A 26,062-nucleotide genomic window follows, 5' to 3' on the forward strand; every position below is an offset into this window, starting at 1 on the left:
CATCCCGATCCCCCCTCCCACCTCCCTCTCCACCCGATTCCCCTGGGTCTTCCCAGTGCACCAGGCCCTAGCACTTGTCTCATGCATCCCACCTGGGCTGGTGATCTGTTTCACCATAGATAGTATACATGCTGTTCTTTTGAAACATCCCACCCTCACCTTCTCCCACAGAGTTCAAAAGTCTGTTCTGTATTTCTGTGTCTCTTTTTCTGGTTTGCATATAGGGTTATCGTTACCATCTTTCTAAATTCCATATATATGTGTTAGTATGCTGTAATGTTCTTATCTTTCTGGCTTACTTCACTCTGTATAATGGGCTCCAGTTTCATCCATCTCATTAGAACTGATTCAAATGAATTCTTTTTAATGGCTGAGTAATATTCCACGGTGTACATGTACCACAGCTTCCTCATCCATTTGTCTGCTGATGGGCATCTAGGTTGCTTCCATGTCCTGGCTATTATAAACAGTGCTGCGATGAACATTGGGGTGCACGTGTCTCTTTCAGATCTGGTTTCCTCAGTGTGTATGCCCAGAAGTGGATTGCTGGGTCATATGGCAGTTCTATTTCCAGTTTTTTAAGAAATCTCACACTGTTTTCCATAGCGGCTGCACTAGTTTTGCATTCCCAACCAACAGTGTAAGAGGGTTCCCTTTTCTCCACACCCTCCCCAAGCATTTATTGCTTGTAGACTTTTGGATAGCAGCCATCCGACTTGGCGTGTAATGGTACCTCATTGTGGTTTTGATTTGCATTTCTCTAATAATGAGTGATGTTGAGCATCTTTCATTGTGTTTGTTAGCCATCTGTATGTCTTCTTTGGAGAAATTGTCTGTTTAGTATCTCTGGGCCCATTTTATTATTGGGTCATTTATTTTTCTGAGATTGAGCTTCAGGAGTGCTTGTATATTTTGAGATTAATCGCTTTGTCTGTTCTTCGTTTGCTATTATTTTCTCCCATTCTGAGGGCTGTCTTTTCACCTTGCTTATAGTTTCCTATGTTGTGCAAAAGCTTTAAGTTTCATTAGGTCCCATTTGTTTATTTTTGCTTTTATTTCCAATATTCTGGGAGGTGGGTCATAGAGGATCCTGCTGTGATTTATGTCGGAGAGTGTTTTGCCATGTTCTCCTCTAGGAGTTTTATAGTTTCTGGTCTTACATTTAGATCTTTAATCCATTTTGAGCTTATTTTTGTGTATGGTGTTAGAAAGTGTTCTAGTTTCATTCTTTTACAAGTGGTTGACCAGTTTTCCCAGCACCACTTGTTAAAGAGGTTGTCTTTTTCCATTGTATATCCTTGCCTCCTTTGTCAAAGATAAGGTGTCCATAGGTTCGTGGATTTATCTCTGGGCTTTCTATTCTGTTCCATTGATCTATATTTCTGTCTTTGTGCCAGTACCATACTGTCTTGATGACTGTGGCTTTGTAGTAGAGTCTGAAGTCAGGCAGGTTGATTCCTCCAGTTCCATTCTCTTTCTCAAGATTGCTTTTGGCTATTCGAGTTTTTTGTATTTCCATACAAATTGAGAAATTATTTGTTCTAGTTCTGTGAAAAATACCGTTGGTAGCTTGATAGGGATTGCATTGAATCTATAGATTGCTTTGGGTAGAATAGCCATTTTGACAATATTGATTCTTCCAATCCATGAACACGGTATGTTTCTCCAACTGTTTGTGTCCTCTTTGATTTCTTTCATCGGTGTTTTATAGTTTTCTATGTATAGTCTTTTGTTTCTTTAAGGTAATTACTCCTAAGTATTTTATTCTTTTTGTGCAATGTGTTGAAATGTATTGTATCTTAATTTCTCTTTCTGTTTTTTCATTGTTAGTATATAGGAATGCAAGGATTGCTGTGTGTTAATTTTATACCTGCAACTTAACTATATTCATTGATTAACTCTAGTAATTTTCTGGTAGAGTCTTAGGGTTTTCTATGTAGAGGATCATGTCATCTGCAAACAGCAAGAGTTTCACTTCTTCTTTTCCTATCTGGATTCCTTTTACTTCTTTTTCTGCTCTGATTGCTGTGGCCAAAACTTCCAACACTATGTTGAATAGTAGTGGTGAGAGTGGGCACCCTTGTCTTGTTCCTGATTTCAGGGGAAATGCTTTCAATTTTTCACCATTGAGGGTGATGCTTGCTGTGGGTTTGTCATATATAGCTTTTATTATGTTGAGGTATGTTCCTTCTATTCCTGCTTTTTGGAGAGTTTTAATCATAAATGAGTGTTGAATTTTGTCAAAGGCTTTCTCTGCATCTATTGAGATAATCATATGTTTTTATCTTTCAATTTGTTAATGTGGTGTATTACATTGATTGATTTGCGGATATTAAAAAATCCTTGCATTCCTGGAATAAAGCCCACTTGGTCATGGTGGATGATTTTTTTAATATGTTGTTGGATTCTGTTTGCTAGAATTTTGTTAAGGATTTTTGCATCTATGTTCATCAGTGATATTGGCCTGTAGTTTCCTTTTTTTGTGGCATCTTTGTCTGGTTTTGGAATTAGGGTGATGGTGGCCTCATAGAATGAGTTTGGAAGCTTACCTTCATCTGCAATTTTCTGGAAGAGTTTGAGTAAGATAGGTGTTAGCTCTTCTCTAAATTTTTGGTAGAATTCAGCTGTGAAGCCATCTGGTCCTGGGCTTTTGTTTGCTGGAGATTTTTGATTACAGTTTCGATTTCCTTGCTTGTGATGGGTCTGTTAAGATCTTCTATTTCTTCCTGGTTCAGTTTTGGAAAGTTATACTTTTCTAAGAATTTGTCCATTTCATCCAAGTTGTCCATTTTATTGGCATAGAGCTGCTGGTAGTAGTCTCTTATGATCCTTTGTATTTCAGTGTTGTCTGTTGTGATCTCTCCATTTTCATTTCTAATTTTGTTAATTTGGTTCTTCTCTCTTTGTTTCTTAATGAGTCTTGCTAATGGTTTGTCAATTTTGTTTTTTTTTTCAAAAAACCAGCTTTTAGCTTTGTTGATTTTTGCTATGGTCTCTTTAGTTTCTTTTGCATTTATTTCTGCCCTAATTTTTAAGATTTCTTTCCTTCTGCTAACCCTGGGGTTCTTCATTTCTTCCTTCTCTAATTGCTTTAGGTGTAGAGTTAGGTTATTTATTTGGCTTTTTTCTTGTTTCTTGATGTAAGCCTGTAATGCTATGAACCTTCCCCTTAGCACTGCTTTTACAGTATCCCATAGGTTTTGGGTTGTTGTGTTTTCATTTTCATTCATTTCTATGCATATTTTGATTTCTTTTTTGATTTCTTCTATGATTTGTTGGTTATTCAGAAGCGTGTTATTTAGCCTCCATATGTTTGAATTTTTAACATTTTTTTTCCTGTAATTGAGATCTAATCTTACTGCACTGTGGTCAGAAAAGATGACTGGAATGATTTCAATTTTTTTGAATTTTCTAAGACTAGATTTATGGCCCAGGATGTGATCTATTCTGGAGAAGGTTCCGTGTGCACTTGAGAAAAAGGTGAAGTTGCTTGTTTTGGGGTGAAATGTCCTATAGATATCAATTAGGTCTAGCTGGTCCATTGTGTCATTTAAAGTTTGTGTTTCCTTGTTAATTTTCTGTTTAGTTGATCTATCCATAGTTGTGAGTGGGGTATTAAAGTCTCCCACTATTATTGTGTTACTATTAATTTCCTCTTTCATACTCGTTAGTGTTTGCCGTACATATTGCGGTGCTCCTATGTTGGGTGCATATATATTTATAATTGTTATATCTTCTTCTTGGATTGATCCTCTTTGATCATTATATAGTATCCTTCTTTGTCTCTTTTCACATCCTTTATTTGAAAGTCTATTTTATCTGATATGAGTATTGCAACTCCTGCTTTCTTTTGGTCTCCGTTTGCATGAAATATTTTTTTCCAGCCCTTCACTTTTAGTCTGTATGTGTCTCTTGTTTTGAGGTGGGTCTCTTGTAGACAGCATATATAGGCGTCTTGTTTTTGTATCCATTCAGCCAATCTTTGTCTTTTGGTTGGGGCATTCAGCCCATTTACATTTAGGGTAATTATTGATAGGTGTGGTCCCGTTGCCATTTACTTTGTTGTTTTGGGTTCACGTTTATACAACCTTTCTGCATTCCTGTCTAGAGAAGATCCTTTAGCATTGTTTGGAAGAGCTGGTTTGAGTGGTGCTGAATTCTCTCCAGCTTTTGCTTATCTGTTAAAGCTTTGAATCTCCTTCATATCTGAATAGATCCTTTGCTTGGATACAGTAATCTAGGTTGTAGGTTATTCTCTTTCATTACTTTCAGTACGTCCTCTGCCATTCCCTTCTGGCCTGGAGGGTTTCTATTGATAGATCAGCTGTTATCCTTATGGGATCCCTTTGTGTGTTATTTGTTGTTTCTCCCTTGCTGCTTTTAATATTTGTTCTTTGTGTTTGATCTTTGTTAATTTGATTAATATGTGTCTTGGGGTGTTTCGCCTTGGGTTTATCCTGTTTGGACTCTCTGGGCTTCTTGGACTTGGGTGGCTATTTCCTTCCCCATTTTAGGGAAGTTTTCAGCTATTATCTCCTCGAGTATTTTCTCATGGCCTTTCTTTTTGTCTTCTTCTTCTGGAACTCCTATGATTTGAATGTTGGGGCGTTTCACATTGTCCCAGAGGTCCCTGAGGTTGTCCTCATTTCTTTTGATCCTTTTTTCTTTTTTCCTCTCTGCTTCATTTATTTCCACCATTTTATCTTCTATCTCACTTATCCTATCTTCTGCCTCCGTTATTCTACTCTTGGTTCCCTCCAAAGTGTTTTTGATCTCATTCATTGCATTATTCATTTTTAATTGACTCTTTTTTATTTCTTCTAGGTCTTTATTAAACAGTTCTTGAATCTTTTCAATCTTTGTCTCCAGGCTATTTATCTGTAACTCCATTTTGTTTTCAAGATTTTGGATCATTTTTATTATCATTATTCTAAATTCTTTTTCAGGTAGATTCCCTATCTCCTCCTCTTTTGTTTGACTTGGTGGGCATTTTTCATGTTCCTTTACCTGTTGGGTATTTCTCTGCCTTTTCATCTTGTTTAGATTGCTGTGTCTGGAGTGGGCTTTCTGTATTCTGGAGGTCTGTGGTTCCTTTTTATTGTGGAGGATTTACCCAGTGGGTGGGGTTAGACGATTGGCTTGTCAAGGTTTCCTGGTTAGGGAAGCTTGCGTCAGTGTACTGGTGTGTGCAATTTGATTTCTTCTCTTTGGAGAGCAATGGAGTGTCCAGTAATGAGTTTTGAGATGGGTCTATGTGTTAGGTGTGTCCTTGGGCAGCCTGTATGTTGATGTTCATGGCTATGTTCCTGCGTTGCTGGAGAATTTGCGTGGTATGTCTTGCTCTAAAACTTATTGGCTCTTGGGTGGTGGTTGGTTTCAGTGTAGGTATGGAGGCTTTTGGACAGTCACTTATTACTTAAAGTTCCATGTAGTCAGGAGTTTTCTGGTGTTCTCAGGTTTTGGGCTTAAGTCTCCTGCCTCTGGATTTCAGTTTTATTCTTCCTGTAGTCTCAGAACTTCTCCAACTATACAGCACTGATAAGAAAACTTCTAGGTTAATGGCGAAAAGATTCTCCCCCGTTAGTGACACCCAGAGAGGTTCACAGAGTTACATGAAGAAGAGGAGAGGGAGGAGGGAGATAGAGATGAGCAGGAGGAGAAAAAGGGGGACTCAAGAGGAGAGAGACAGATCTACGCAGCTGTCTGTTCCCAGAGTGTTCTCCGTAGCCCAGTCACCTACAAAGATTAACAGAATTGGATTGGGAAGAGAAGGGGAAAGGAGGAAATAGAGGTGTTCTGAGGTAGAAAACAGAGAGTCAACATTGGGAGAGAATAATCTTCGGTTTAAAAATAGGGCTTCTCTTCTTTTTTTTTTTTGTAAGGTTATAGTGTATTGAAAATGAAAATTAAGGAGTAGTAGAGGAGTACTAGAGGACTTTAAAAGAAATAAGAGAAAAAGAAAAATAGAAAATAGAAGAGAAAAAGGAAAGAAGAAAAAAAAAGAATAAAAAAAAGAAAAAAAAAAAAGAAAGAAAAAAAGAAAGAAAAAAAAAAATTTTTTTTCCCCCTAATTAGAAAAATCATAAAAATCTATGGAAATGAAAGTTAAGGAGTAATGGGGGAGTAATAGGGGATTTTAAAGGAAAATAAAAGAGAAAAAATAAAAAATAAAAAAAGAAAAAATAATAAAAAGAAAAAAAAAAAAGAGAAAAAAGTAAAATTATATCTAGGAGTTTCTCTGGAGCTGTTGCAGTCAGTGTGGGTTCGGCTCAGTTTCAGATAGCTCCTTGTTCCAGCTTACACTTCTCGATATCTACAGGCCCCTTCCGGTGTAGTCGGTGTTTTCTAGAGGGATTTTAATCTGTTGCATTAGTCCCTTCTGAGGCTGTTCCCTTTGTTTATTTGGCTTCTGTTTGCCGGTCTCTTCAGAGCCTCATTTCCGCCCTGACACAGGCGGGCGGAGGTGGACTCTTATTCAGGTAGCTAGTTCCGTTGCTCTGCTGGGCAGGGAGGGGCTGGCGCTGCAGGGAGGGGCTTGCGCCGCGGGGACGGGCTGGCGCTGCCAGGAGGGGCTGATGCTGCTTTCTCCGTCTGCGCTGCTCAGGCCCCCGGCTGCTCTATATGGAGCGCGGCCCGCGCTGCTCGAGGTTCCAGCCCTCGGGTGTTACACAAAAGCGCGGAAGGAAAAGCTGCGCCCGCTCTCTGTGCCTTCCCCGTCAGGGCGGTCAAGGCAGCCAGGGGCTTGGTGGGCGCACTCTCCCCAGGTGTGGCGCGCCCACTCCCCTCCACGGACCCAGTCTCAGTTTCCTCTGGCGCCAGTTGGGTGCGCGCGCCTTCCGCCCTCCGCGTCCCCAGCCCCAGTCCCCGCCCGCGCCGGTCGGGTGCCTGCGCCCTGTGTCTCGCCGCGACCTTCCCCTCCCCCCGCCTCCTGCCTCCGGCTGGGCTGGGCCGGTCCGCAGCCTGCGAGCTCCTCTCTGGACTTTCTCGGTCTCTTTGTTCTGCGAACGGCCGGCAGTGTGTTCGGGCCGGTTAATTTACTCTCTCTCTTTTGGTCGCCCACAGTTCAAGTTGGCATCTCACAGAAGCTCCCTCCGATTGTCCTCAGGGCACTCAGGCCCGGACCCTAGCCCAAGCAAGGCCGCCTAAGACTCCCTTCCCGGGACGGATCTCCGTCCTTAGCTCTTTTGTCTCACTTTTAATCTTTTATATTTTGTCCTACCTCCTTTTGAAGACAATGGGCTGCTTTTCTGGGCGCCTGATGACCTCAGCTAGCGATCAGAAGTTGTTTTGCACAGTTTGCTCTGCGTTCAGTTATTCTTTTGATGAATTTGTAGGAGAGAAAGTGGTCTCCCCGTCCTACTCCTCTGCCATCTTGGCTCCTCCCCCCATAATTATTTTAAAAACCATTTTACAGATTTGATTTACCTATCCATTCTTTCCAACAAATGATTGCTGCATATCCTTTAGGTACAAGATACTAAGCATAAAAATAGCTGAAAAGTAAACTTTTTAGTGTCTCACACTTTATAAATCTAAGAACTAAATTAAAACACAGTCTTATCTAGATTCAAAGCCCAAACACTATTTTTCAACTATGTGACCACTCTTTCCTTTTATATAAAACAAATAAACTTCCCCTCTGCTCACAGGTTTGACTTTCTCTCTCCTGGGCCATGATCTTTTATAAGCAAACTTCAGAGGCAATGAGCCATCATTTCTGCCATAACACTGGGCACATAGACCAATCCTAGTATAATGTGGCGGGAAGGTACCAGAGGAAGCAGCGGATACCATGAACAAGTTCACTGGGGGCTGCTTTAGAATCTGGCTACCATGTCATTTTTCAGAATAAATCCTAGCCTTTTCTCTCTGAAATCTTCCATGGTCCAACAAAAACTGGTCTTATCCTTTCTTCAATTCTGGAAGAAAATATGGTTGGCTCTACAGGTAGCTATCTTGCATTCACAATTCACTTTAGAGTTATAATTCTTTATTAATGCATTAAACATGTACTTGTTTAATACCTGCTTTTTGTAAGTACTGACCTAGTTACTGCAGGAAGACAAGATCCCTATTCTCCTTATAGTCTAATTTGGAAAAATTGAAATAAATTAAACCAATCACCATTTCTGACAGTGATCAGACCTTCAGGGAGAAAAGTAGAGAGTGACAGGGAGCTGCTATTTTAGATTGTTTGTCCAAGAGAGGTTTCCCTAAGAATGAAGCACGTAGACAGAAATTTGAATGTCAGAAAGAATCCAGCAATGTGGGGATCTGGAGGAATTTTTCAAGCAGAGGAAACAAAAGGGCAAAGGACTCTAAAGGGGAGAAAGCTTGTGTTCTGAGAAACATGAAAGAAAAGTATTCACTGAGTTTTCCTGAACAACAGATGAAGTCGAGAGAAGGAGCATAACATAACCTAACCCTGGTATGTTTGTTAGTAGCTCAGTTATGTCTGACTCTTTGGGACCCCATGGACTACAGCCCGCCAGGCTCCTATGTCCATGGAACTCTCCAGGCAAGAATACTCGAGTGGGTGGCCATTCCCTTCTCTAGGGGATGTCCCAACCCGGGGATCGAATTCTGGTCTCCTGCATTGCAGGCAGATTCTTTAACCGTCTGAGCCATCAGGGAAAATATAACCCTAACTCCAACTTTAATCCTCAGGAGGCTTAAATAATTTAGTAAGTGATTTAAAGTCACTTTTATTTCTCTAAGTTCATTCTGTGTGCCAGCACTGTACTATGTACTGGGAACCCAAACACAAGCCCATTTACTCATTTTTCACAAGGAAGTCATACACACAATTGCAGTTGGGTAGGGTTTATAAGTATTTTCATGACACACGAACTAATGAGTAAACTCTACATTTAAGAGATTCTTATGATAAGTTATAAAGAAATGCAAGCAATTCACTTATTTTTTATGTATTAAATCAACCATTACTTCTTGAGTACTCGTCTATGAGATGCATACTTAAAGGGAACCTAAGACATTCAGCAGAATCAGTCTGAGACTGAAAGTAACAACTTCAACTTTGTCAGAAAGAAGTACTATAACCCAGACCAATTTCATTTATATGAAACTACTACCAGTAGGTGCTTTGTGACTCTTAAAATCTGGATAAAATCTACTCACTGTTCTACAGGAGTATCAGTGTTCAGATTCATGTGTATCCCAGTAGACAGTCATTCATTCCAACCATCACTTCCAGCTCCACCTCTATCTCTGCACAGCCTCATATAGTTTTCCTTCTTTTCTTCACCCTGGTTTTGATCCAAGAGTGGACAGAGCTTTTAGTTCTATCTGCCACATAATGCACTTGCTAAACATACTAACATTGTCTTTGGTTTGTAACAAAACACTTATAAAAGTCTGGGGAAGGAAAGATGTATTGACACAAGAACACAAACTACTTTAGGTTGAGTAGACGTTTTCTGAAAGACCTTTAGAATTCTGTAAGTTGACTTCCATTTTGCTTCTGTTTCTTTCTCCCCTCTACCTGTCAATTCCATCCCTGTTCACTCCTAATACAAACCACCTCTGGTTCTCTCAAAAGTGTCCTCTGTCCTGATCCACCATATTCTCTGGAGCTCAAATGGCCCATTTTCTTAAATCATCCCCAAACTTCAGGACAGGAGTTTGAGTAAACTCTGAGAGTTGGTGATGGACAGGAAGGCCTGGCATGCTGCAGTCCATGCAGTCGCAAAGAGTTGGACATGACTGAGCCATTGAACTGAGCTGAAACTTCAGGCATCTATACATTAACTGTGGGGTTTGAAAAATATTCAGGCACCATATATACTATTATTTATTTTTCCCAAATTGATTTTATATTTTTAGTAAATATATGTATTTAAAAGTACATATTTATGACCACTGTATGCAGAAAATTAGTGTCATTTATGATAAGAAGAAAATTTTTAAAAAGTAATGCGCAGCTTTTAAAATTAAAAAATATATATATTTGTTTGTATAACACTTACGTGCATCACCCATACAACCAAGTATTTCTATCCCATATATTACTAATATCGTCCCTGTTCCCCTGTCAAGGTTACTATAAATAGTTACAAAGATGAAAGAAGTGCTTGGGAAAACAATGGTAGTTTATTTAAATTAGGTGCACACTCTGGCTCTGGCTTCTGCTCTCTCTCTGGTCTCTCTTTTTCTGTCTCTAAATGACAATGCATGCAAAAGTCCTTATCAGTGAACCTCAATTCCCCTGAGGGCTGAGCTGGTGAAAGCTGCAAAGAAAATGCAGATTGCATCTGTGACTCCAAAGACCTTGCTCAGAGTAAAACAATTTAATAGGGAAAAAAAAAAAAAAGTGTTTAGCAACAACCATAAAGTCAATCTCCCTAATTTTAGTTGTGGAAGTTCTTGCAAATTGAAATCCGCAGAATAAAAACTCTGGTAAACTCACAGCTTAAGTGTGTGGGAGGTCTTTGAAAAGATTTCATTTCATACTCTGTATAAGCAGGAGTAGTAACACATTTTTGCCAGGAGTTCTGCTCCATTTCCTTGAAAACTCTACCTTTCATATTCTACATAGGTTGCAAATTTTGAAATCGAACTTTCTGATTAAACCATCATGATGAATAAAAGGGCATATTATGTACTTTGTAGGAGAGGACTCTGGTTGATGTAGCTGTTCATATTTACTCCTCTTACCAAGGAGCCTGGAGCCATACTTCAAGGAAATCACTCCCTTTTACTGTAACGAGCATCACAAAAATGGATCAAAGGGGAGAGCAGAGTGAGATTGCCCCTGAAAGGACATAGGTTCACCATATTTTCCACCAAAATTAATACCTCCAGCCCCCTTTCTGATGACACAGTACAGGAGCTAATTAGAACGGAAGCTCTGCCTGAACTCCCTCCGACCTCTGGGAGGCCAGTGATCAGTTTGGCATTTTTGCCACCATGTGTGAAGACTTTTGTACCAGGCTGCAACTTTCTTCCCAAAAAGGCAGGAGGACTTTTGGATAAAAATAAATTCTGCTTCGCCTTCCTCTTTGCCCCTTCTCCCCTTCCTCTGATTTCCCCCTCTCCCTCCGTGGTATGACCAGAGTGGCATCCTGAAGAGCTGAAAATGCTTCTGGAGTCAGAATTAGGTAGGAGTCCCTTTCTGGACCTCTTCTAGCTGTTCAGCCTTGGGTAAGTTACTTAACCTTTCTGAACGTTGGTATGTTCATTTATAAAATAGTGTCATAGTAGCTATATCTCAAGGACACTGTGAAGATTAAATGTTATGGTGTTTATAAAGTTCCAGAAACTGTGAACTATGTCAATAAATAAGAATTTCCTTCCATTGTGCTGGAAAGCCCCTTTCACTGTGCCCCTCCAAGTTTAGTGGATGCATTCAAATTTTTAACTGAAATCCAATTAACCCCCAGCATTCTTCGGATTAGCTACTTTGATGGTCAAAATGGAATACTTTCTCGCTGCCATTCATGGCTCCTTAGCAAAATCTTCAAATGTTCATTCTGGAAAAAAGATAACCTTGATCTCTCTCTCTCTCTCTTTCTCTGACACACACACACAGACACACACACACACACAGACACACACACAGACACACACACACACACACACACACACCCCTGAGTCCATTTCTTCCCACATGCTGTCAGTTCAGTTCAGTTGCTCAATCATGTCCACCTCTTTGCGACCACAAGGAACCACAGCACACCAGGCTTCCCTGTCCATCACCAACTCCTGCAGCCTACTCAAACTCATGTCCATTGAGTCAGTGATGCCATCCAACTATCTCATCCTCTGTTGTCCCCTTCTCCTCCCACCTTCAATCTTTCCCAGCATCAGGGTCTTTTCCAATGAGTCAGTTCTTCACATCAGGTCGCCAAAGTATTGGAGTTTCAGCTTCAGCATCAGTCCTTCCAATGAATACTCAGGACCGATTTCCTTTAGGATGCACTGGTTTGATCTCTTTGCAGTCCAAGGGACTCTCAAGAGTCTTCTCCAACACCACATAGTGCATCCTTTATTCACCTGAGGATTGACCTCTTCCAGATACTCCTTTTTTTTCACTTGAGCAGTACTTGTATCACTTATTAATCAAGGAATACAAATAGCCTTAGTAAATCTCTTTAGAGATTACTGAGTAAAAATGTACCGGCATTGTCCTTCTTGTGCAATAAAAGGCAGGAAAGTGAGCATTTGCCAAAAGGCACAATTCAAGACCAAGAAAAAGCAGAACAGCCTAGGATTTTTCTGGGTACCCACTCACCAGCCCGAGAGGTTTCCTTCCGCCTCCAGCTGGGCTGCGTAGCTTTCTGAGCAGAGAGGTGCGATGACCCTCCGTCTAACGCTCCTGTCAAGTTGGCGAAACAGTCTCTACAGTAAAACACAACGTGATGTGGCGGTGCTCAGAATAAAATGCATGTGCTTTGACTTTCAGCCGTTTTTTCTTTCACTGATTCACTGAGCATTTGAGCTGCCCACTGGCTGAGCAGAAAAGGGAATTCCATACTCAGTCTTTAAGAAAATACATTTTGTTACATCATCAGACACTGAAATGAGAACAGAAAATGAAACCCATTTAAAATTTCTAAACAATCCTTCTTTTGTTGATTGTTAACAATACACAGTTCCCAATAACATTTATTTAGTACCTGCTGCTGCTGCTAAGTCACTTCAGTCGTGTCCAACTCTGTGCGACCCCATAGATGGCAGCCCACTAGGCTCCCCCATCCCTGGGATTCCTAGCATCTTCTAAAAGTTTTAGAGGTATCACATCTCTATTTCTTTGACACAGGTGCTCCTGGGAGCTCCATTTCATTCATTCATTTATTTATTTTTGGCCTTGCAGCTTGTGGGATCTTAATTCCCTTACCAAGGACTGAACCTGAACCATAGTAATGAAAGTGCCATCTCCTAACCACCGAACCTCCAGTGAATTACCAGCAGCTCTATTTAAAGCAGCGAGAACTGAGATAGAAATAAACTATAGAATCCGGCCTGTGTTAACAGCTAACACATAGTGGATACCATTATTCACTTGAACCTGTACTGTCTGATCCTCAACCTGTGTTCTTGATCATTTTGTCCCATCACCAATCACCTGGTGCAGAATTCCTTAGTGGGATGTTTAATCTTTGCATGCCTACTTAAACTTCTTCTTTTCAGAAACACTGAAGATCTGCACTCTTCAGTAACCTGACATCTCAGTCTATCCTATGCTATCAAACTTATATTGGTCCATCCTTCAGTTCTGCTTCTCTTTCATTCACCTAGTTTTCACTATAGGGAGTGTGCAAATTTAGAAAGCAAGATGGACAGGTCATGTTTAGAAGTTTTTTTTTTTCAGTCATAGCTTACACTGCTTTTGCCACCATTAGTCACAAAAAATGAGTCCATTTATAGAAATTCAAATCCAGTCTTGCATGTATATTATAACAGATCAATTATTTCATATTTTTTCCTTGTTCTGTTTATTAAACATTTTTTTCTCTCTGAAAATCTTAATGCAAAGCCAATAGGAAAAACTCTATCAACCCCCTCCTCACTATTATTCTATATATTTTTCTTAAAAAATCATAAGGAAATGGTTCTCAGTAGATTCATTATTCTCAGAAAACCAAATAACAGCTCACTTGCTCTCCACTTATTTCTGAATTTTTATAAAAATGCCTTTACACCAAAAAAGAGAAATTTTAACATGGGTTGTAAATGGATTTGACACCAGAATCTCTTAAAGTATCTCTTTACTTCCTGCTTGCATATAACCATTCCAAATTTATGCCCAATATCAAGACTTAGCTATTGCCCCTTTTACAGAATTTGACAGTAGTATTGTGCTTTATTAGGTTATGTCATGTTACTGAGTTGTACTAGGAAACACAGTAATATTGCAAACTCTGTAACTGAAAATGTGGTGGAAATCATCTTGAAAATGATGGTGGAAAAAGAAACTGGTCTAAGCAGACATATTTTTGTATGCCACTTAATAAAGACCTGGGAAAATTAATTACAGTACCAAGAATTTCAGCTTATTCAAAACCACCCAAGAAATAGGAAATAGTAACAATTTTGGTGTTCTCCATGAGCAGCCCTCTTCCAAGGGGCAAGTTAATAGAGATATGAATTCAGAATCACCTTACTGCAATGTCTTGAGATTCATAGAGTTTTTTTATTACAAAAGCTACACATGTTATATCTGGGAATTCAGCAGGACTAATGCAGAACTGGAGAATTATTCTTGGTAATTTTCACCAGTTCCCTTTCACTGGGCAAAGTACCAGCTTCTGGCATAGGAAGATGTTTTTCGATGGGCAAAAACAAGAACATGTACCTCCAATGTGGGAGCTGTATCATGAAGGTGAACATGTGCTCCTTGGTCCTGTTTACTTCAGCACCAGCTCTTAATGTTGAGACTTCTTTAGAGGATTTGCAAACAGGCAAAACAATATTTGATTGGTGGAAACCCAGGAGCAGAGTAAAGGAAATCTTAGAGCTGAAAATCAGATTTTACGTCCTCAAAGTAATCAAAATTGCTTTTGAGGTGTCGAAAGAGAGAAAATGAGCACTGGTCTGGGGGCAGATCATATGGTCTGTGTCTTGGATTAGATGTTAGTTAGAGAGGCAGTTAAGCGGTTAAGCAAATGTCCTCTAGAGCAACAATATTTGGAATTAAATTTTATTTCCTTTACTTACAAGCACTGTGAAGTAGGATAGATCCATCAATTTCTGAGTTTCGTAGGGGGAGCTGGAGGGAGGTGGACTTCTTTGCAGAGGAAAATGGGAAGATTTAGATTTCCCTTGCTCTTCAAAGAGAGGACTATAGTGGGAACATTATAGAAGAGAGAAAAAGAATAGACATAAGTAACAGAAGGAAGGAACTAAAGGACTTTTAAGAAGTAAATATCTTATGTTGGATCTTAAGGTGTTTGGGTCACATATTACTAAATCAATAAGCTTGACAATAGAGGCACAATGTATTGATAATGGTGGTGCTTCAAATTTGTGTGTGTGTGTGTGTGTGTGTTAGCAGGTGTGTATCTGTGTATGTAGGCCAAGATAAGGGGCTGAGAACCTGCTTTGCAGGGACAGGTGAATGGAGACAAATCAAGAACACATGTGAAGGAGGAAAGGGGAAAAATAAAGAAAAGATGCATAGGAGTAAGGATATCAGAAAGGGAAAGTGAAAAAGTGAAAGTGTTAGTCACTCAGACATGTTCAACTCTTTGCAACCCCACGGACTGCAGCCCAGCAGGCTTCTCTGTCCATGAAATTCTCCAAGCAAGAATACTGAAGTGGGTTGCCATTTCCTTCTCCTGGGGTTAGGGTTAGGGTTAGGGTTTGGATCTTCCGAACTCAGGGATTGAACCCAGGTCTCCTGCATTGGCAGGCAGATTCTTTACCATCTGAGCCACCAGGGAGCTATTTCTAACGCCTGACAACACAGCACTCCCCCACACCAACCCAAGAATTTGCAGAACTCTTTGGAAGGGCACTGAGCTTTTGGGTTGGTTGGTTTGAGCTTGGAGTGGCAGTTTATGCCAGTTTATATGTTGCAAGTGGTAGGGACATCCCAGTTAACATCTGGAAAGAATAACAGAATAACATGATGCTTGCAAGACTGAGTCCTGGAACCACACTTTCTCCTTTTCAGTTCTGCCTTGACAAGTAGAAACTGTGTGGTCTTCAGTCAGTTGCTAATCCACTATGAACCTCAATAGCTTCCTTTGTTAAATGAGTGTGAATTGGTATCTATATTCCAGGGTCATCATGAAGAGTCAATGAAACTGCTTCACCGAGTGTTTGGTACATAGTAGTTATTCTTGATATATGAAAGAATAAAGGAAAAATAAAGATTTAAAACACTGTAACAAAGTAATTCATGCACTGCAAATCAAGAAGGATTCAATAAATAGTATTATTTTTACTTTGGGTAACTCAACTACTCTATGCCCTGCTTGAAGCATGAATCTTTTCCTGGTGAAGATTTTTCCTATCTCTGTCTTTTCAGGTGCTGTTCTCTTGGTCAGGGTCAACAAACCCTGGGTACCCACAGACTTCCTCTCAGTTATGAGAGTTGGCAAACCACTGGCCTCCTTCTGTGATGGGGGCTGGCACCGCCAAACATATCCTCTGACTGTGATCCTCAGGTCTTGGCAGCCAATACACAGTTTTCTTACTTTAATTGGGCTGAGATTCATTCCTACATGTGGCAGCTGCAAAGATGTATTCTCCTTACAATTAGGCATTGCAACGCTTAGCATTGCTTGGACTTAATTTTAAGTACATTTTGGTGGCCCTTTTCCCTCCACTGCACCTTGGTTGCTCCAGGAGAGAGCATATGGCCCAGTAATTCTTTAAAGCTCATTTTATGGGCCATTCTCAGGCACTTCCTGCTGGCCTTTGGAACACAGCCTTGTTTGTGACTGCATTTTTGCTTATGCTCCTGCCAAATGCTTCCTCCAAAACCAGCAATAAAACCACAGGATCCGATAAGCCCTGGTCATCAGAATGGCTTAATGAGAGCAACCTCGACAATTGGGGTCTTTAATAGCAACCAGCACGGCAGGACTTGTGCCTTGAGTACCAGGACAGCCTGGGCAGGTCACCTTTGTGGTTTATGGGAATTTCTCCAAATATTATAAAATTTGAGACCATCTCAGGGAACAATCTCATACTAAGCTATTTTTCTCTTAAGCAAAAAATGGATAGGACAAAAACAGAAAAGGGTGGTTCTCTCTGGCTTCTCCTTATAGAAGAATAAATCTGGAGTTTATAAAGGTCTTACAGAGAAAAGAAAATTTCACTGGGTTTGTATGGCTACCTTCACTGTACATTGCTTCAAAATAATGTGAGTTATATTATGTTGCTGGCTGGCAGGAATGTACTTGAAATACAGGTTGGATACTTAAAACAGATTTTGTTCAAAGTATATTCACATGAAATGGCACTTAAAGTAAAATTAGATCTTGTCTATGATCTCTGTGCTATTAAACAGTTTTAAAATCTGAATTATTAATTAAAACCTGTGAACTACTACTATTTTAAAATGACTGCGTTTTGATTGCTAACAGAACTTGGGTGACTTTCAAAAGAAGTTGATTTCCTTTTATGTTAGCTAATAGAAACCCCATTGTAATCAAAAAAGGCATGAAGAAATTATGTTACAAGTGGATGATATTTAAGTGGAAGTTAACACAGAATATATTAAAGTACCATGGTCTTATCAACAGCGTGTTATAATGGCTCTGATTAACACTGAAAACATGATTGATGTTAGTGTGAGCATGGAACACTGACAATGGGACACTGAGAGAATGTAATTGAAAGCTTGTTAATTTCATAGAATCATTCAATTTCTCTCTACTCCTTTGTGACAGTTTTCATTTTTGTGACCATTAAAAAGTCATGACAATTTAATGAGACCTTTCAATGATAATAGTAATGAGAAAAAAACCTTAAAATTCTCACTTGTTATTACTGCTAGAAATAGAAACAATCAATATATTAATTTTTGGGTTTAAATACAGTTAGCCTGATTCTTAATGAGTCATATGTAAAATGATGCAAATATGTCTAGTCAGTAATTCACATTAAGTATACCAACATGTTACAGGCTGACTTAGTTATTCTACAGCCAAAGAAGAAAGGGGGGCATATTTGTTTAAAAATCCTCTAGAAGAAACATGCAAGGCACTCTAGTTCCCTGATAGCTCAGTTGGTAAAGAATCCACCTGCAGTGCAGGAGATCCTGGTTCGATTCCTCGGTCAGGAAGATCCACTGGAGAAGTGATGGGCTACCCACTTCAGTATCCTTGGGCTTCCCTTGTGGCTCAGCTGGTAAAGAATCTGCCTGCAATGTGGGAGACCTGGGTTTTATCCCTGGGTTGGGAAGATCCCCTGGAAAAGGGAAAGGCTACCCACTCCAGTATTCTGGTCTAGAGAATTCCATGAACTGTATAGTCCATGGGGTCACAAGAGTCAGACATGACTGAGCAACTTTCACTTTCTAGATCCTAAACAGGTGTAAGGCTAATGACTGCTGAAGATGAAGAGAAAGGGATTTAGTTGGGAAGAAGCAGACTCTATCTTGGACAAATATTTTCCTTATTAAAAGAAGAGCATATATGTATATATAAATATATATGAAATTTACATATATACATCAGTTCAGTTCAGTCGCTCAGTCATGTCTGACTCTCTGCGACCACATTGACTGCAGCATGCCAGACTTCCCTGTCCATTGCCAACTCCCCATCCAACCATCTCATCCTCTGTCATCCACTTCTCCCACCTTCAATCCTTCCCAGCATCAGGGTCTTTTCCAAGGAGTCAGTTCTTCCCATCAGGTGGCCAAAGTATTGGAGTTTCAGCTTCAGTATCAGTCCTTCCAATGAATATTCAGGGCTGATTTCCTTTAGGATTGACTGGTGTGATCCCCTTGCAGTCTAAGGGACTCTCAAGAGTCTTCTCCAACACCACAGTTCAAAAGGATCAATCCTTTGGTGCTCAGCTTTCTTTACAGTCCAGCTCTCACGTCTATACATGACTACTGCAAAAAACACAGCTTTGACTAGATGAACCTTTGTTGGCAAAGTAATGTCTCTGCTTTTTAATGTGTTGTCCAGGTTGGTCATAGCTTTTCTTCCAAGGAGCAAGCATGTTTTAATTTCGTGACTGCAATCACCATCTGCAGTGATTTTGAAGCCCCCCAAAATAAAATCTGTCCCTGTTCCCACTGTTTCCCCATCTATTTGCCATGAAGTGATGGGACCGGATGCCATGATCTTAGTTTTCAGAACGTTGAGTTTTAAGCCAACTTTTTTACTCTCCTCTTTCACTTTCATCAAGAGGTTCTTTAATTCTTTTTCACCTTCTGCCATAAGGGTGGTGTCATCTGCATATCTGAGGTTAATGATATTTCTCCCAGCAATCTTGATTCCAGGTTGTGTTTCATCCAGCCCAGCATTTCACATGAGGTACTCTGCATATAAGTTAAATAAGCAGGGTGACAATATGCAGCCTTGATGTACTCCTTTCCATATTCAGAACCAGACTGTTGCTCCATGTCCAGTTCTAACTGTTGCTTCTTGACATGCATACAGATTTCTCAGGAGGCAGGTCAGGTGGTCTGATATTCCCATCTCTTGAAGAATTTTCCACAGTTTGTCGTGATCCACACAGTCAAAGGCTTTGGCATAGTCAATAAAGCAGAAGTAGATGTTTTCCTGGAACTCTCTTGCTTTTTCAATGATCCTATGGATACTGGCAATTTTATCTCTGGTTCCTCTGCTTTTTCTAAATCCAGCTTGAATATCTGGAAGTTCACAGTTCACATCCTGTTGAAGCCTGGCTTGGAGAATTTTGAGCATTACTTTACTAGCATGTGAGATGATTGTAATTGTGCGGTAGTCTGAACATTCTTTAGCATTGCTTTTCTTCGGGACTAGAATGAAACCTGACCTTTCCCAGTCCTGTGGCCACTGCTGAGTTTTTCAAATTTGCTGGCATATTGAGTGCAGCACTTTCACAGCATCATCTTTTAGAATTTGAAATAGCTCAACTGGAATTCCATCACTTCCACTTGTTTTGCCACAGTTCTGGCTCAGTCTCTATGGGGGTCTCTGGGTCCTGGTGCCCACAAGGTTAGTTTGAGCCCTCTGAGCATCTCTGGCGGGCAAGGGGTTTGATTCTAAATGTGATTTCATCTCTCCTACCATCTTGCTGGGGCTTCTCCTTTGCCCTTGGACATGGGTTATCTTTTTTTGGTGGGATCCAACATTTTCCAGTCGATGATTGTTCAATAGTGAGTTGTAGTTTTGGAGTTCTCACAGCAGATGAGTACACATCCTTCTACTCTGCCATCTTACACATGTCCTTCACTATATATATATGAAATTTACCTATCAGGCCTACTGATTTACTTTTTTAACTTGTCATTCATTAGCAGGAAGCTAAGTGTACAAAAAGAACACTCATTTGGGAAATAATACTTGGAGAGATAAAGAGTGTGAGAAATACAATTATATTTCTCATGCCATTGGCCATCTAGATGGTGTTGACACTTGGTGTGTAGATGGAGAATAACAAATTTTTTGGATATTTCCTCTCAAACATAATAGGTGAAAGTTTTTTTGGATATTTCCTCTCAAACATAATAAGTGAAAGTTCACAAAATGTGAGTTTCTACTTTTTCTATTCAGCTGCAAAAGATGTCTGGGAAAAGTATCTTTGGTTAGAAAAGTGTAGTATTTATTCTATAAACCTATTACTGTGAAAGAAATGGCAATAGATTTTGGTAGACAATTAGCAGTCTCTACAACAATTATTACAACATGTAAATCATATTTATATGTACGTGTATATATATCTATATATATGTTTTGTAATTGGTCTTCTACTTTTACCATTAGTGAATATAATAAGGGCAAAGTCTATGTCTGCTTTATTTACTAATACATCCTTTACCCTTAATACTCTTCCTATCTTTTAGTGGGTATTCAATACAAATTCGTTAAATCACTGACTGACTGAATGAATGAATGAAAACAAGTGATTTTCCAGGCAAAGAAACTAAGGTTCAGACAAGTTATACAGTTTAGCCCTTTCTAGAGGCTGGGTGACCATTTTCTAGGAATGTTGAATGATTTATAACTCAGATGGATAGCTTAACAAGACAGTTAGTAAGCTCTCTTCCAACACTGAATGTCTATGATTCTTCAGTGTTGTAGGAAATTACAACACTCCAAATAGGACCATGAAGCTGCTTTGTGAAGGAGTAGATCAAGAGAAATAAGAAGATTTACCTTTTTTTCTTGTTGGTTCAGTCACATATAATTCTTTCCCTCACAACATTCCAAGCTAAGCTCTCACAGGCTTCAATTCATCCCCATATCAAAATGGTTACCATTAATCTAAAATGCTAGAAGACGGCAGCAAACTTGCCACATACCTCTTTTAAATCATGCCTTCCTTGGGCAGGAAAAGTAAATATGTGCTGTGTTTAAAAGATTTCCTGTTGAGCTTCAGGCTGCCTGGGAGATTAAAACAAATAGTGAGTTATGTTAATAAATGTCTTTATCATATATTCTGCATAGTTGTATTAAAATAAAAAAAGCAAAGACAAAATTTTGAATGGTATAACCAGTGTACATCGATTGATTATCAACTAAATCTTCTGGTCAGACAAGTGTGAGTATTCATTGCTGTTGCCAGTCTTTTCTTCTTAAAATTTTGTTCTGCAAAACAATTAGTTCTAAACCTGCTTTTCTGTTTTTCAAGATATCGAAGACTTTGAAACCAAAACAAGAAGCACAGTGTCCGTCCGAGAAGGTCAGGGTGTGGTGCTTCTCTGCGGTCCACCCCCACACTTTGGAGGTATGGTTACTTTGGGTCACACCATTAATTCAGCCACTCGGGGAATAAAGTAGGCATTATCAGTCCTTAGTGCGAGTGGTAGCCCTCCATCAAATCTAAGGGACTATGAAAGTTCTTCTGGCTCATTCTGCTGCATCAAGTCCTAATCCAAATCTTTTCTTTTAAAAACATGTATTCACTCACTCACTCAACAGATACGTCCTTAAAGAGAGGCAGTATGACCCTGTGCACATGTGTGAGCGTTGGGGCTTTGCAGTGAAATGATCACAGCTGTAATCTGTTCACCCTACCTGACAAAGAATGATTTGTTTAACCTTTTTAGGCTCAATTTCCTCAGCTGTAAAGTAGAGATACTAACTGATGCCTATATTATAGTTCAGTCATGAGTGTTAAATGAGCTAATGAAAGTGTGAAAAGTGAAGTTGTTCAGTCGTGTCCAACTCTTTGTGACCCCATGGACTATAGCCCACCAGGTTCCTCCATCCATGAAATTTTCCAGGCAAGAGTACTGGAGTGGGTTGCCATTTTCTTCTCCAGGGGTTCTTCCTGACCCAGGGATCAAACCCGGGTCTCCCGCTTTGCAGGCAGACGCTTTTACCGTCTGAGCCACCAGAGAAGCCTGAGCTAATGAATGTAAACCAATTAATTTAATGGCCAGTATTTTATTTTAAAAAGAAATCTTGGACTGTTATTTTATTTTTATTATTGGGTTCCACGGAGAAGCAAATTCCAACAGTTGTTCTGGAAACCTCATGTTAACTATTGGAAGAGGAAAGTTGCCCCTTTAATTGGAAGAGAATGTTACAGGATACCAAATCAGATTATCTCCTGGCAATGGTGAAAAGCAAGCAGTAAATGCCATTCTCTGCTTTGGAAGAATCTGGATTAACCGGTGAACTACCCAGTTGCCAGGGATCTAAAACACCCACTGATTCTCACCCCACTGGGGCTGCAATTTCTTAAAATCTGGATGGTTTGGTACAATTTGGTAGATTCTCAGCCAACTATGATCCTGGAGGAAGTCAGTGTAAAAATATCCATAAAGTCATTTCAGTTAGTACAATCCGATTTCACACTATGTTATGAAAGGGAAAGTGAAAGTTTCTTAGTCATCTCCTACTCTTTGCGACCCCATGGACAATACAGCCCTTGGAATTCTCCAGGCCAGAATACTGGAGGCCTTTCCTGTCTCCAGGGGATCTTCCCAACCCAGACATCCAACCCAGGTCTCCCGCATTGCAGGCGGATTCTTTACCAGCTGAGCCACAAGGGAAACCCAAGAATACTGGAGTGGGTAGCCTATCTAATCTCCAGGCGATCTTCCCAACCTAGGAGTTGAACTGGGATCTCCTGCATTGCAGGCGGATTCTTTACCAACTGAGCTATGAGAGGAAAGCCACACTATGTTATAGTTCAGTTCAGTTCAGTCTCTCAGTTGTGTCTGACTCTTTGCGACCCCATGGACTGCAGCACACCAGGCTTCCCCGTCCATCACCAACTCCCGAGGCCTGCTCAAACTCATGTCCATCAGGTCAGTGATGCCATCCAACCATCTCATCCTCTGTCCTCCCCTTCTCCTCCTGCCTTCAATTTTTCCCAGCATCAGGGGCTTTGCCAAGGAGTCAGTTCTTCGCATTAGGTGGCCAAAATATTGGAGTTTCGCTTTACCATCAGTCCTTCCAATGAATATTCAGGACTGATTTCCTTTAGGATGGACGGGTTGGATTTCCTTGCAGTCAAGGGACTCTCAAGAGTCTTCTCCAACACCATAGTTCAAAAGCATCAATTCTTCAGTGCTCAGCTTTCTAGTCCAACTCTCACATCCATACATGACTACTGGAAAAATCATCGCTTTGACTAGACAGACCTTTGTTGGAAAAGTAATGTCTCTGCTTTTTAATATGCTGTCTAGGTTGGTCATAGCTTTTCTTCCAAGGAACAAGCGTCTTTTAATTTCATGGCTGCAGTCACAATCAGCAGTGATTTTGGAGCCCAAAATTACCATATGAAAATAAAGTATGTCACTGTTTCCATTGTTTCCCTATCTATTTGCCATGAAGTGATGGGTCCAGATTACATGATCTTAGTTTTTTGAAGTAATGTTATAGTTAGTTTAATAATAATAGCAAGTACTTACACAGTACAGATATAAATACTCTATATGTATTAGCTTTTTAAATCTGTAGAACTACTAGTCGAGGGAGATACTATGATGTTTCTTTTTTTATGGATGAGAACAGTAAGATACAGGGAGGGTAAGTAAATGGTCCAATGTCATGAATCTTGTAAGCATGAAGCCATACTCAAATCCATGTAGTCTGGGTCCCAGACCCTGGACAGATCCTAACCATCAATGTCTCTTATAATTGATTACCACTTTAGAATAGGAGGACTTTTGGAAACAGATGTACAAATTTTAAGAAATAAGTGAAAAGAACTTTTCTTCTAATATTAAAACAAATATTATTTATGATCCTTTAAAAACTTGAAGTTATTTTTGCCATTACTTTCAGTTTCATACAATCTTGTGAAATGTTAACACAAAAAGAAAGAAAAAAACCCTAATTGGAAGTTAGCAATATTTTTACTCAATATTATTACAGAGTGGTATGTCACTTTGCTCACTAACATTAGGGAAGAGTTACAATACTTTCACTGTTACCTGATAAAATGATATTATTCCAGAGCACGCAAAAATTTGATAATGCTTATTTTTTAACAATAAAAAAAAAAGTGGATGTGAAGTTGCTGGGTTGTGTCCAACTCTTTGCGACCCAATGGACTGTAGCCTGCCAGGCTCCTCCATCCATTGGATTCTCCAGGCAAGAATACTGGAGTGGGTTGCCATTTCCTTCTCCAGCGGATCTTCCCGACACAGAGATAGAAGCTGGGTCTCCCGTGCTGCAGGCAGACTCTTTACCATCTGAGCCACCAGGGGCTCCATTTTTTAACAATAGGAAGGTTATTTTCCAGTACCATAATCTAAGACAAAACATGCAAATTGCGTTTGTTTGTACTGTCAGTCTATGCCATATTATACTCCGACATTGGTCAAAGAGACTTGACAGAATCATAGACTAGTTTCAACTTTGTTTACTCTAAATAGGAACAGCAGACATGTAAAATATTTCTAAATGAATGTCATATATTTTAAAAAGGCAGTAAAGTAGGAGAAGCTTTCCCTGGTCACCTTGTCACCTACCAATGAAGAAGTATATGTTGATATTTTTTTCTTTTTTAAAAATTTTAATTGGAGGCTAATTACTTTACAATATTGTGGTGGTTTTTGTCATACATTCACATGAATCAGCAATGGATGTACATGTGTTCCCCATCCTGACCCTCCCTCCCACCTCCCTCCCCATCCCACCCCTGAGGGTCATCCCAGTGCACCAGCCCTGAGTGCCCTGCCTCATGCATCAAACTTTTAAAGCATGTAAAGCTTTCATTATAACAGTACCTGTTTAATGTCATGAAATTAACTCACAGATACACAAAACCTACCTGAAATTAAGTCTAACTGAATAATGAGTACCTGTTGCATCCAAATTATGACAAATTTGACTGATACCAAATTCTGTTATGCAATATATAATGCTCTAGCAGGATTCCAAAGGCATTTATCAATATTGACTTCATCCAGGTATTATAAGGATTTTCTTCTAAGAGCCATGGCTTTCTCATATCTACAGTGACAGGAATGTTGGAACACTATTCTTTTTTCCTTCATATCTCTCTCAGACCAAAACTGAGGGGAATATTGACACCATTTGCTCAAATCATACAAAGAATTATTAATTCATTAAAGTATTAATAGAGTAATTGATTCATTAAATATTAATAATGGCAATAATAACTACCAGTTGTTGAATTGTTACCCTCAGCAAGCACTATAAGATTTTCCATTTATTTTCTCATTCCCACTATTTCAATAATTAAGAATAATAACTTTAAAATAAGAAAGTTGAGACTCAGACTAAGTAAATCAGTTTTCAGTTAGTAAATAAAGACAAGATTCCAACCCAGAACTTTCTGACTTCAAGAATTGCCAGTGGATAGACTCTGTGGTTAATTCTTCAACCTCAAGTTATTTATTAGTTTCAAGAATCTTATACCTCTAAGTTTGCTCAAAGCCCTGAGAGTGTCTTTAACTACGTCATTAAAACAATTCATTCTTCTTTTTCTTTATTCCTCACCTTTTGGTGAGGGTGAATTGTGCAAAGAAAAACCTCAATAAAGAAAAGAAATGTATTTGTCAGATAAGCTTTAAATTGCATCAGTGGACAGCTAGTTGAAAGTGGGCCAACTCTACAGACAGACATTGTCTAACTTTGTCTGTAATTTTCCTTGGATTATATTTATATGTAATTCTAAGCTCATTCCGGTGGTTGGGTGAGTTCATTTCCTTGTCGTAGGCCTAAGGTCCCCATGTCTTTTCTGGCCAGCTGTCAAGGGCCACTCTCATCTTATAGAAGCTGCCCACGCTTCTTGCCACATGTCTCTACATTTTCAAAACCAGCAACAGAGAATCTCCTTTGCATCAGTTCCCTGTAATACTTCAAATCTCTCTAGCCCTATATAGTCCCAGGAAGGGCTCATCTGAATAGGTCAGCACCATCAAAGATAAAGCCACTTTTCCAAGTCAACTGTGCCATCTATTCTAGTATAAACATGAAAGTGAGTTCTCACCATATTCAAAAATCCC

The 26,062-nt window shown here is 39.6% G+C and overlaps 1 protein-coding gene across 1 annotated transcript in view; it reads left to right on the top strand.

The window, feature by feature from the left end:
• LOC122424623 (contactin-6-like) overlaps window positions 1-26,062 on the top strand; it is a 314,935-nt gene that overhangs the window by 168,700 nt on the left and 120,173 nt on the right. Inside the window, 1 exon segment of the mRNA XM_043442644.1 lies at window positions 21,262-21,357. Coding sequence (XP_043298579.1) covers window positions 21,262-21,357 — 96 coding nt within the window.

Source organism: Cervus canadensis, chromosome 22 (assembly GCF_019320065.1).
Source record: "Cervus canadensis isolate Bull #8, Minnesota chromosome 22, ASM1932006v1, whole genome shotgun sequence".
NCBI lineage: Eukaryota > Metazoa > Chordata > Mammalia > Artiodactyla > Cervidae > Cervus > Cervus canadensis.